Genomic DNA, 13,679 nt, shown 5'->3' with positions numbered 1-13,679 from the left:
TAGATAGCCTGTAGCTCCACTGACAATGTGGGAAAAGGATTCTTCCTCAGTCGCCTGTCAGTAACCACCCGAGTCCTGTGGCTCTGCCCAGTCCCTTTCTTGGTCTACCCTGCATGGTTTGGGTTCTCTTTCATACCAAGGCCGCTAACTCTCTCCTAGTTGACAGTCTCATAATTTTCCTCTTCTCTAAAACCAGCACAGCGAATGGCCCTTTCCCCCCTGTTCACCATAGAGGTGCCTGCACTGGTTTATCAGAGCTCCCGCGGCTGTCCTGCTGTAGCTCCTGGCTGAAGGTGGCTGCAGGCGGTGTCCACACGACTTCCAGTACTCCTTAGCAGGTTCCTTGTTTGGTATCTAGCACGGGACATTCCTGATGGGTGTTCAGAAGTCATTTGCTTAGCAAAGGATGGTCCAGGGATGGAATGGCATGATGGCTAAGAGACTGTATGACATCAGATATACGGGGTTTGGACGATGATGCTGCCATCACTCGATCAGCTGCGTAACCTTGGGTACCCTTCCTCTGCTCGGCACTGTGTCAGGTGAGGATAATAACAGGGCCCACATCATAGAGGCGTTATGAATGAAGATGAAAGTAGGAATGGGCTGTAAAGCTCTCAAGACAACGCCTCATGCATTATGTTCCCTATTATTAGAGTCACATTCCACTCTCAAAAAAAGACAACCAACTAATCAGGTGTTAATTCTCATGCTAATAATTTATATCCTTGTGCTCGTAAGCAAAGTTTGGTTGCTAGGTTCTTTAATTTGGGGAATTATAGCTGCTTCTGCCACCCACAGGGCTGATGGCGGCTAAGGAAAACCTGTTCCCATAAAAGTGCTTCCTCATTATGTACTGCCTTTGGATCTGCTCCTCGTTGTAATAAAAGGTGAAAATGGACCTGTGTGTGTGTGTGGCGGGGGGGCACTTACAGGGAGGCCAGGAGCTCCCCACAGGGCAGGAAGCAATGAAGTCTCTTCTGACTATTCTTTTTTTTTTTTTTTTTTTGGTTTTTCGAGACAGGGTTTCTCTGTGTAGCTTTGCACTTTCCTGGAACTCACTTGGTAGTCCAGGCTGGCCTCGAACTCACAGAGATCCACCTGGCTCTGCCTCCCGAGTGCTGGGATTAAAGGCGTGCGCCACCACCGCCCGGCCTATTCTTTTATTAGTCTGTCTATCCCCTCATTCATTCTTTTTAAAACAGAATGTATTATTGTATGTTTGTGGGCATGTGTGGGAGTCAGAGGATGACTTGGGTGGGGGGAGAGTTGGTTCTGTCCTCCACCTTCATGTGGGACTGGGGCGAGACCTCAGGGTGTCAGGTTTTCAGGACAAAAACTCACCTGCTGAGCTATCTGGCCACAATCCCACCCTTCATTCATTCTTCACTCATTCATCCTGGATGTATTTGTTGAATGCTTGTATTAAGCTGAATTCCAGAGATTTATCAAGAGATAAATCAATGACTCTGTCTTTATGAGGCATGTAGATTGGAAAGAGCTAAGGCAGGTCTGTGATAGGCAAGTCCCACAAGTCTTATACAAAGAAAAGTCATCATCTAGATGGAGGCTGGTACTGGCCAGAAAAGGTTACCAAAAGGTCAAAAGTATGCACTGAATTAAAAAAATGATCATATTGTAAAATGACAAGTTATAGTTTCATATATGTACAGACTATAAAGTCATTAAAATGTGAAATAAAAACTAAATAAAACACATTTACCACCTCAAATACACATTATTATGTCCAACAGTTCATCCTGTGTAACTGAGGCTGCCCACCTTGCCGTTCCTGAGTGCTGGACCTCCTTAGACGTCACTCACGGTGGGGAACAGCCTCTCTGAGCCTGTGTTATTTAACTCAGTGTGTTGTGCATGACCTGAGTCTGACCAATGACCAGGAGCCGAGGCTGTGGAGACTAACTTGCATTCTGGTTGGAATACAGGGGCACATGTTCAGACTTCTGGTGTACATAGAGGCATGGAGACAAAGGCCAACACTAGAGCAGAGCATCTTGATGGTGGAGAGGGCGCAATGAAAGTAGATGAGGAATACTTTCCAACACGCTGAATGGGAGATGCCCAGAGCAGCGTGGCATAGGCTTACAGTCCTCTTTCTCTTAAGGTTCAGTTCAGATTATTTCCACCAAATTTCTTGCTTGTATTTAAAATGTAGGAGGCTGGAGAGATGGCTCAGCGGATAAGAGCACTGAGGTCCTGAGTTCAATTCCCAGCACCCACATGGGAGCTCACAACTATCTATAACTGTAGTTTTAGACTGCCCTCTTCTGGTGTGCAGACATACACACAGATAAGACACCCATATACATTTATTAAATAAATAAATCTTTAACATGTAGACATAAGAGCATTTTTCAGTATCATAATAGCTTAGATGTATCACTATGTATGAGAAACAATTCTAAATGTTTTATTTTCATTAGAAGTGCTCATTCTCAGCACAGACCTATGGGGTAGGAAATCACTGCCCTTGCTTAGATGTCATGAAACCAAGGCACAGAGGGGCCATTTGCTCAAGGTATACCACTCATGAGGGAGGGCCTTGGAACCAGATCCCACTGCCTCTCAGGCTGCTAGGGAAGCAGATAAGAACAGAAGGGTTGGAGATCCAGCACCCATTCGAAAGGCTAGGGAAGAGATGGCACCGAGACCCAAGGGCAGCTCCAGGGAGGCAAAGGAAGATTTGCATTCTGGGAAGAACTATAGGAGATTCTAGACAATTGATGGGAGGAGACAGGCTGGTGAATGTGGAGATGGAAAAGGCATTATGTTGAGGTCCTAAATGCCAATGTATTTCAACAGACTTTAAAAAAGATTGAAGAATCAGAGCAATATGGGCCAGCATAAATGATAATATTACGGTAAGTCTAGATTAAAAAGGCAGATAATCTGAAGAAAGAGAATATAGCAATGGGGATGTCTATAAAAATTTTTAAAATTTCTGATTTTGTAATTATCTCAGAACCATACACATACATGTGCCTATTTAAATATTCATGTCAGACACATATTTACAAATATTTGTTTATGTGCACATTTATAGAAGTAGAGCTCTGTGGATAAAGCTTGCATCCTACAATTATGTTTCACTATTGTTTGGCTATGCCCCTAACATCATCCTCAGGTGTCTTGGGATGATGCAGTGAAGACAGCCGACTCACTGCCCCTTGAGCCTCAAGACTCAGTTCGAGTCAGCTGACTGTGATTTTCTCTGTGACCTGCATTAAAAGAGACAGCAAGAAGGCTAAAGGTCAAAGGAGTGGGGAAAGGCAGGGTCTTGGTAACTCCTGTGGGCCTTTCTACTGCCTGTGGAGAGGGAGGCGCAGTGTGGAGGTTCTGAGAGGCCAGAATCAAGAACAAAGGAATCAAGGCTTGATCATTTCCCTCATATCTCAAGCGGTGCTCTCCGATGTCTTCAAGTAAGAAATGGAATTCTTAAAGGACAAAAGTTGCTTTCATCAATATCACAGACATATTTGAAGACATCTTTTGTGTGTGCAAAATTCCACTTGACATGTGTTTAAGAACACACCTGCAGATGGTTGTAGAGCTCCTTTGAGAGAAGCTGATAGAAAAGGTTTTTTTCATTGGGTTCGATTAAACGATCATGAAACACGCGGCTGGCTTCATGCACAAAGAGCTGAGCAGCCATCTCTTTGGAGTTGATAACGCTCTTGTCTGCCTGCATCAACCCCAGCAGAAGCTGTAAGAGATCAAAAAATAACATATAATCCACATTAACGGGGTATTGTGCAAAATCAAAGCTCAAGTTTTGTGGGCTTATGTTTTACAAAAATAGAACTTTCCAAGGTAAGGGTCATCAACTTCTGTAAGTAACAACCTGAATGTTTTTATGGGATGGGCACGTTAAAGCCCAAGAAAACTGCCTAGTGGGAGGAGGTTTGGTAATGTCTCCGGTTTATCTAAGAGGGTTTGCCAGGACCAGAAACCACAGCCTGGTTGCAGAGGTTGCCAGCATAGGTGGCAGTGAGGGCCTTTTTATTACCTTCCCCCCTTTTTTTGAGACAAGGTGCCGCTCTGTAGCTTTGACTTGCCTACAGTTTTTCATGTAGAATGAGATGGCCCTGATCTCAGAGATCTTCCTGCCTCTGCCCCCTGAATACTGGATTAAAGGTGTGCTCCACCACACCTGGCTGTGAGGTCCTGTCAAATGCTGATGTGGTCAACACTTTAAGTTCTGATTTAGAACTCCTGTGCAAATGAGGGCTGAGCTGCTACAGCAAGGGAAGAAAGATACCACACTTTCTTCTTTCTTTTCTTCTTCGTTTGTTTCTTTCCTTTCTTTCTCTCTCTCTTCTTTTTTCCAGTCTTCCTTCTTTCCTTTCTTCCTTCATTTCTTTTTTCTCCTCCTCATCCTCTTTTTTGGGGGTGATTTGAGACAAGGTTTCTCTGTATAGTCTGGCTGTCCTGGAACTCTCTCTGTAGACCAGGATGGCCTTGAACTCAAGAGATCCACCCGCCTCTGCCTCCAGAGTGCTAGGATTAAGGGTGTGTGCTACTGCCTTAGTTAGGGTTTCTGTTGCTGTGAAGAGACACCATGACCACAGCAATGCTTATAAAGGAAAACATCTAATTGAGGTGGCTGGCTTACAGTTCAGAGGTTTAGTCCGTTATCATCATGGTGGGACAAGGTGACATGCAGGCAGACATGGTGCTGGAGAAGGAGCTGAGGGTTCTACGTCTTGTAGGTGACAGTAGACTGAGACACTAGGTAGTATCCTGAGCATATGAGACCTCAAAGTCTGCCTCCACACACTTTCTCCAACAAGACCACACCTACTCCAACAAAGCCACATCTTCTAATAATGTCACTCCCTATGAGCTTATGGGGCCAATTACATTCAAACTACCGCAGCTACTATGCCTGGCTAATTTTTTTTCTTAACACTGAAATTTTGAAAATTATTTAATTATAGCTGCTGACAGAGCCAGCACTGCTGGGAAAGTGGAGGAAATTCACGCAAGTCTATGAAGTACTTATAGGTTCACTCCCTTGAAACCACATAAATCCTCCAAACAAAGCCAAAGCCAAACTACATCGTGACCTTGCCTTTTCTCCTACTAGGATCCCAGCTTGTACTCCGAAAGCCTGAGTGGGTCTGTTATTGGATCCTCTACTTCAGGTGAATTGAAGGATCCTTCAATTCAGTGGACCTGTGGTACAAGCTGCTAATGTGAATTCACTTTTTAGACCTTCTCACAATCTCATGTGAACAGTACCAACAGGGAGGGAGACAGGCAGAGATTCAATGCGGTCCAATTACATCTCAATTTAAATGTGCAAAATAAGCCAGAGAATTAATTTCAAAACAAACCTTGAACATGTCTCGGGGATTAAACATGTAGTGGCATTTGGTTGGCGTTGGCAGCAATTTCTTACAGACTTGATGATATATCGCCAGGCAACAAAGCACAATCTGGTCTCTACATTTCTGAACCTCAGCTACGAAGTTATAGACGGAGAAATACATTCCCAAGTGAGCCTTTGAAGAGAAAATTTAATATTCACTTAAAAAATTTAAATTTGGGCTACAGCTAATATTTATCAAGAAGCAGGCTTATAGACTGCCATGGAGGGTTAATTTCACTAAAAATTATTAGTAGTCAAAATCTTAGGACAGGGTGGTGGCTTAAGTACAAAGGTACTCTGGGTGTTGGAAACAGAGATGTTTTGACAGGTCTTAGTATTTGTGCCATAGTCTAGAGGCATGCAATGTGTGTTCTTTGGGGACAGTTGGTGGCCCACCTCTGTGCACATCAGTTGTGGTATTCTCTCATATCCTTACTCTCCCAGGGGAGCAAGTATTAGAACATTACCCTATCTGGACTGCCAAACACATGGGTTTTCTTATGAGATTCCAAAATTCCTTGTGGGAATTTTGTGGGAAAGATGGCTCAAATTGAAATACAGTGTAAATTTATACATCTGATATGTGAGATTACATAGAACACAGTGAATTTCTTCAAAATTAATCTTACATTTTCTTTCTTTATAAGCTTTAAAGGTAAATTAAAACCAATTTCCCTCAGATCCCTTATGATTTTGATGAGGGCACAGGCCACAAGGAAAAAGAGATTGCTTTAGAAGAAAGCAGATGTGTGTGTGCCAGCTTCCAATGGTGGAAGTGATCCCGCCTCCTATAAGAAAATGCACAGATCAGAACTAAGAGTGCTCATGCTTACAAGGTCCATGCCAGATGCATTGAATCTCAGTCAGAAGAATAAAGTCCTGGGATTGCACTGGACATGTACCATAGCACTTCTTATGAACACGAAATTGTGATTTCAATATTAAGAGATAAATCACAATAATACTCCAGAAAATATAGAAGAAATAAAATTTATGAAGACAAGAATAATTTATCAGTGTTAGTGTTTTCAGTTTCTCAGACTTTTCCTTATAATATGTTCTTTTTTCCCCCCAGTAGAAAATGAGCTGGATGGGGAAGATGGGGTTTATTTCACTTTACAGCTTGCAGTCCATCATCCAAGACTGGCTGGATGGAAACTCAGGCAGGAACCTGGAGGCGGAACTGACACAGAGGCCATGGAGGGTGCTGCTTACTGGTTTGTTCCTTCTGGCTAACTTAAGTAAGCTTTCTTATATTCCCATGAGGACTTACCCAGGAGTGGCGCTGCCCATGATGGGTTGGGCCCTCCAACATCAATACCAACTAAGACAACGCCTCAATTTTTAATCCCAGCACTTGGGGGGCAGAGGCAGGTGGATCTCTGAGCTCAAGGCCAGCCTGGTCGACAGAGTGAGTTCCAGGACAGCCAGGGCCACACAGAGAAACCCTGTTTCAACTACCACACACACAAAAAGGAAAGATTCGCTGTTCCCGGGTATGTCTAGGCTTGTGTCCAGTTGACAAAAAGCAACCAGTGTAGTAGAGTACTACAGCATTCTTGAGAACTTGGTTCTATACCAGAGAGGAAGGGAGGGAGGGAGGACAAGAGGAGGATAAGAGGGAGGCAGGGAGGGAGGGGAGAGGGACAAGCTCGATGCATTACCTGAAGGATAGTACATAAGGCACTCTGTGGAGGATGAGGCAATACCAGTATGGAGAAGTGTTTGAGGAGCCGTGGACTGATGTCATTCCCACTGGCAGAAGACACACAAGAAGCAACTATAGAAAGATCTTGAATAGTCTGTGGGAAGAGTTTTCAAAAGGAAATGCATCTGTAAGAAGTAAATATATATCCATTTCCTCACCCCAGGAATTGCCAGGAGAATTTAGGCAAACATTTAGATTACTGTTTACTATAAAACAAAAATTACAATGGTAATAGAAACCGCTGTTCTTATATGTAACCTGTCATAAGATGTAACTTCATGATTAGTCACTTCCAGCAGGCTTTCTAAATGTCATCAGGAACAGCCCATTTAAAAAAAAAAATGACAATCACTTCAAAATGTGAAACTACAGAAGAAAACATGGGGTAACACATCACGACACTGGTCTGCGCAAAAAGTTCAAAAGCATGAGAGACCAAACTAACATAGACACGTGGAATTATACCAAACAAGAAGTTTCAGCATAGCACAGCGGTCGCCAGCGTGACCGGACATCGACAAAGGGTTACAGTCTAGAGCATACAAGGAACTCAAATATCCCAACAGCACCCCCATTACAAATAATCCAACAAAAATCTGGAAAACATTTCAACAAAAGGAAACATATATACAACAAGCTGGTAAGTGGGAAAAAAAAAGAACCAGTCACCATTGAGCATCAGGAAAATTCAAATAAAAACAATAGTGAGATATCATCTCGTCCCAGCTAGAACAGCTGTTAGTAAAAAGAAAAGAAATGGAAAATGCTGGTGAGGCTGCGACAAAGGGAATTTCTTGTAAACTACCAGAGGGAATGTAGTTAGTACAGATACTATGAAAAGCAGGGTTTAGGTTCCTCATAAAAGTATAATCACCACAGGCTCCAATAATCCTACTGTTGACCATATGTACATGCACATTCAACAGAGATTAAATTAGTGGATAAAATATATCTGTATTCTTCACACCAATAACAACAGAATAAACACAAAATCAATTTAAGGGCCCACTGATGGATGAAAAAATATGATGTATACATGCAACGAAATCCTACTAAATATGCAATGAAATACCACTAAATCCTAAAAAAGGAAGTACTGTCATTTGTAACAACATAAATGAGCCTGGAAGACATTATGCTAAGTGAAATAGCCCAGATACAGAAAGTCAAATACTGCCTGATAGTATTCATTTTGGGGCTCTAAAAAAAAATAATAGTAGATATTTCCCACCGATAATCCTAAAGGTAAATGTTTTAACTTCCCAATTAAATAATGCAGACTAGTCAGTTGGATAATGTCCTCCAAAAACCACAGCTCACTCACAAAAAAATCTCCAAGAGAAAGGACAGAAATCAATCAACCAAGCAAATGAAAGCAAAAACCATTCTGGTATAACTATTCTGATAACTGAGGAAGTATGCTTTAACTGAAAACCTTCGGAAGAGGTACAAGACAGCTTCTGCGTATTAACAAAGTGAATGATCTACCAAGAAGCTGTAACAACGTACATACATGTTCACTGAATGTTGGGACTTCCAATTTCATAAAACAAACATTAATGATGCAAAAGGACACATAGGTCTGGATATAACTACAGTGGGTGACTTCAGTAGCCCACTCCTGAAATAGGTTATCAAGGCTAAAAGCTAATAAGGAAACTTCAGAGTGATCTACACCATGGGTTATATAAATTTAACAGACATTTACAGAATAATCCATACAACAGCTGTGGAGTCCACGTTATTCTTAGCAGCATGTGTAACTTTAAAAAAATTGTCCACAGTTTAGTCCATAAAGCAAGTCTTAGCAAAAGGCAAATTTATTGAAACAATTTCATATCGGGTTATAGTGGAATAAAAGTAGAAACAAGAGAAAGACCCGGAGATTAAATACTGTCTTCTTGAGTGACCGAAGAGTCACTGGAGGAATCAGCGTGAAAATAAAAAACTTCCTAGATTCAAATGAAAATGAAAGCAGTTCATCAGAGCCTTTAGGACCGAGGGAAGGAAGTTGTAGAGGAGCAGCTTATAGCTATGAATGCTTACATTAAAACTAAGAGGCGGCAGTGGGAGGGGAGTTAATTAAACAAAGTATATCCACACAGACACATGAAAAACTGTAATGAAACTCATTATTTTGTGTGATGACTTAAAGGTAATAAAGAAGAATTGGATCCCAAGTAAATAACTTCAGGATACATCTCAAAGTCTTAGAAAAACAAGAATAAGCCAAACTCCAAAGCAGCCAAGTAGAAAAAGGCAGCTCTTCAACAAACGGTCTTGAGAAAACTGGACAGCTACATAAAGAAAAACAAAACAAAACCCATCTCTCACCACAGGAGAGTTCTATTTAGTTATAAAAAAAGAGTGAAGTGGGGCTGGATAGATAGTTGGTTTCATAATTAGGACTACATACTGCTCTTGCACAGAACTAGAGTTGAGTTCCCAGAACCTGTACTGTACAGCTCAAAACCACCTCTAAGTTCAGCTCCAGGGGATCTAACACCCTTTTCTGACCTCCACAGGCAACTGCACTCAGGTGAACATTCCCACACACAGACATGAACTCATATACACAATTAAAAATAAAAACCAGGGCTGGAGAGATGGCTCAGAGGTTAAGAGCACTGGCTGCTCTCCCAGAGTACCCAAGTCCAATTCCCAGACACCACATGGTGGCTCACAGCCATCTGTAATGAGATCTGGTGCCCTCTTCTGGCATGCAGATGTACATGCAGGCAGAACACTGTATACATAATAAATAAATACATCTAAAAAAAAAAAACCAAACCAAAAAAAAGAATAAAGTTAAATCATTTGAAGGGCAGTAGGTGGAGCCGGAGACCACTATGACACAAAGACAAAGGAAAATATTGTGTTTTCTAGACGTAAATAAACAAACACATACAATATGAAAGTAGGAGGCAGCAGGAGAGGAGAAGGGTGTATAAATGAATAGGGGAGGGAGAAAAGAGAGGATAATGGGGGACAGGGAAGGAACAATATCACACATTTTCTTTCATATATATGAATCATATATGAAATATATATATATATATATATATATATATATATATATATATATTCAGATTTGACATGACATCAGAAGTAGAACTACTTGGGGGAAGAGAAGGGACCAGTGAGGGACAGGGATGAGAGAGGGAAACAAATCAGGGCAAGGTACAATGATATAAATGCACAAAAATGTCAAAACGAAACCCATTGCTTTGTATGTTAGTAAAACATTAATTAAAAAACAAAGACTAGCCGGGCGGTGGTGGCGCACGCCTTTAATCCCAGCACTCGGGAGGCAGAGCCAGGCGGATCTCTGTGAGTTCGAGGCCAGCCTGGGCTACCAAGTGAGTCCCAGGAAAGGCGCAAAGCTACACAGAGAAACCCTGTCTCGAAAAAACAAAAACAAAAACAAAAAAAAACAAAAAAAAAAAAAACAAAGACTAGGATCCTGTACACTCCATTAAGAAGGGTGATCTCAGAGGACGAGAAGGCTAGCAGGGAGGGAGGATGGGGAGAGGTTGAACAACAGGCACAAGTTCCAGATAGCAGGACTAAGTTGCACATCCCAGATCACTAGATAAGAGGATTTTGGGAATCATTACTTAAAGAAAATGAAAAATGTTTGAGGTGATTCATGGACTAATTGCTCAAATTTCATGATTATGTTTTGTATAAACATAGCAAAATGTCACACTGTATCTATAGATATGTCCAATGATTCTATGTATATTAAAAATAAACGAGGAGTCATTGGAAAATAAGCAATGTGTTACTGAGGCTAACAAAGAGGATGCCTTGATGAGTGAGTTATCACAGCAATGTATCTCTGTTGTAGCCAGGACTGGCCTGGGATGAGAAGATGCTCAAGGTAACATTGTAATGACCCTGAAACACTACAAAGCCACAGTGCTGTGCGTGGCTACAGTCAGAACAGAACCCATGTGGGAGCCCACAGAGGTTTCCTAGTGAGCTCTGAGCTTGCTTTACCCAGCAGGGCTGCAAAAGGGGATGGGTTGACCACATGTGAGGTTACCAGGTGTTTGGAAGGGTCTGCACTTGGCTGTGCTAGGGGGAGGTCTTTTGTTCCACCCCTTGGTATTCCTTTAAAACGTCCTGTAGAGGAGACAGAGGGGGCTGGTGGATTAGGATCTAGGCCCTCCCAAGGCTATCCTGTGTTTCTACCTGTCTCTCTCCCCTCTATTTTTCTATCTAAATCTCTTATCCTTCACTCCTCAAGAGGATCCTGGGGGAAAAGGTGGGTGCGGGTCCCCCACAAACCCAGTCTTTTGACACCCCTGGTCCTTCCCCATGCCTGTGCCAGGGCTGCAGAAATGCCACCACAGACTTGCTGTGATCATTTTCTGACCACTTTAAGGCTTTTGTCCAGGGCGTGTATTCTAGGACTCATTTCCCGTCCCCCACCCCCACCTCTCTCAAATTGTCTCTGGAGGGCTGCATTGGGGCTCTTCCTCTCTGCCTTAGGTGGATGGTGATTCGGACAGTCTGGCTGGTGTCTGAGTCAACGCCACTCACTAGCGAGTATGCTTCATTTGGAATCTTAGCCTGAGTCGGCCTGAGACATGCAACTTTGCAGCACAGTCATCTCGTCTTACGGAGGAGAGAGCTGAGGATTGGACAGTTGACATTGGTGGAGTCAGTTTTGGAACAAAGGGCTTCTCATTTCCAGAGAAGGAACTAAAAAAGGGTCTCAACATGAACACATTAACGTAACTAGACTTTCTAAATTCTCTACTCAATGCTGCTGTAAGCATTCAGTAACAGTATTTCGTGAGGAGAAAATCTTAGTATATACTGTACCTTCCATGTATTTCTTTCCGTATCATAAACCCCACCCATTTCTAATAACTGTCTGATCAATTCCAGGGGTGGCTGGGCTCCACCTTTTTCTGGTGTTGGCATATTCAAATCATCAATAAATACTACAATCTTAAGGGAGACAGAATGTTTAAAAACATTAATTAGTACAAGCTTTTAAAAATTCTGAATTACAGATATGCTATTGTTCGAGAGCAAAATTATATGCAATAAATCTGCTTTTTTAAAATTAAAAGCAGAAGATTAAATCTATTTTGAAGCTATGGTCTTAGAAGACAGTAAGTGTCCCAACCAGCAGAAACCCTATCTACCCTTGGTCCCTAAAACAATGACGTAATGCTTAGGAATGTTTTTTGATGCTGATCAAATAATTTAACTGTGGCGCTTGCTTCTGAATGTGCCAGCTTACTTCTTACCATGTGCTTGCCCTGTTGTCAGATTTAGCTTTTCTGTTTCATATGCACCCTGGTTTGGGCAGCAAATTCAGAAGCACTTTCCAGTTTTTAAATCTGTATTACTCTTTGCCTAGGAAAATATTATGCAGTCAAGTGTATCAATTACAGTCTCTGCACAATGAATTCTTTGGTTGCATTTATTTTTTGTGAAATAAAAATACAAATAGCTACTTTGATTTCCCAATTTGTAACTGTCAATGTTACTTTTTTTTTTTTTTTAGGAGAACATTGTTTCTCTTCCTGGAATACAGGCTGGTAGCCATGTTTCCTGCCTGCCTTTTCTAATGGTGTGATTATAGGTTGCAGAAACCCTTTCAGAATCCCTAAAGTCTATTCATGTAGGCAAAGATCTACCAGTTTTATCTACATCTTCGGTTGAAGTCTAGGGAATCTGAAGCAAGCCCTTAAGATCATCTAAAGGTGACACAAACATCGTGAGCAGGGACTTCCAGGGGCCCACGCAGGCCTATTCATGAATCTTGCAAACCGCTTGACCCTGAGCTAACTTCATGGTATTGAATGGGAGTCAATGACCGTAAATTCCAACTGTGACTCAGATAATAAATTGACAGTTGATTCCATACCAAGCAGACTGGAGATGAGATAAAGAACATCTGATGCCATTGGGCATCTGCCTTGTTCCCATAAGACACTCCCTTCTTGCCTTCTCCGAGTCTGTGGGTTCTAGAAGCCGCTCTTTCTTTTAGAGCTTCATGCAGCAGATGAAAATGGGCTAGAAACTACAGCAAAACTAAAGCACCAGTAGCTAACTCACTCTCCAGACAATCTTTATCTAGATTTTGGCATACTCCTCTGGTCTTAGTAATTCTCACCCAGGACAACCCATCGTATTGGAAGAGGAATACACCAATTTGAAAATCAAAGCCCCCCTTGTAAGTGCATTTTTAAACAATGCTCAGGAGTGTATATTCTCCTTTTTACTAACTAAAACAAACCATTTTCTTACGGATTAGGGCCACTAAATTACCCTGTTGTTTTTTGGGGCTCCGAGTACGTCTTTGGTTCTTCTAACTAACTTCCGCAGAATCATCTCCTTGGTTTTGGTGGCTGTCATGTTGGTGGTTAAATTGATCGTAGAGACTATAATTCCTTTATCATTTTTAATTGGGGCATCATCAGTTTTAATCATTACTTTCTTTGTACTCATATCTACAATGCCAAATACAAAAGGAGAAATAAATTTAGGGCAGTTTAAGCAATGCTTGCTCTACTTTAGGGTGTTAAGAAATTTGAAACAAGCAATTTTATTTTA

The 13,679-nt window shown here is 41.8% G+C and overlaps 1 protein-coding gene across 1 annotated transcript in view; it reads right to left on the bottom strand.

Annotated features, from left to right (window-relative positions):
* Dnah14 (dynein axonemal heavy chain 14) overlaps positions 1-13,679 on the bottom strand; it is a 216,412-nt gene that overhangs the window by 79,068 nt on the left and 123,665 nt on the right. Inside the window, exons 47-51 of the mRNA XM_052736532.1 lie at positions 13,395-13,576; positions 11,934-12,062; positions 7,057-7,194; positions 5,358-5,525; positions 3,554-3,724 (exon numbers count right to left, since the gene is read on the bottom strand). Coding sequence (XP_052592492.1) covers positions 3,554-3,724; positions 5,358-5,525; positions 7,057-7,194; positions 11,934-12,062; positions 13,395-13,576 — 788 coding nt within the window. The remainder of the gene's footprint in view (positions 1-3,553; positions 3,725-5,357; positions 5,526-7,056; positions 7,195-11,933; positions 12,063-13,394; positions 13,577-13,679) is intronic.

Source organism: Peromyscus californicus, unplaced genomic scaffold (assembly GCF_007827085.1).
Source record: "Peromyscus californicus insignis strain IS unplaced genomic scaffold, ASM782708v3 Scaffold_14__1_contigs__length_90479793_seg_2, whole genome shotgun sequence".
NCBI classification, from domain to species: domain Eukaryota; kingdom Metazoa; phylum Chordata; class Mammalia; order Rodentia; family Cricetidae; genus Peromyscus; species Peromyscus californicus.
The sequence above is the reverse complement of the archived record's forward strand: the minus strand, read 5'-3'. Positions and strand labels throughout refer to the sequence as shown.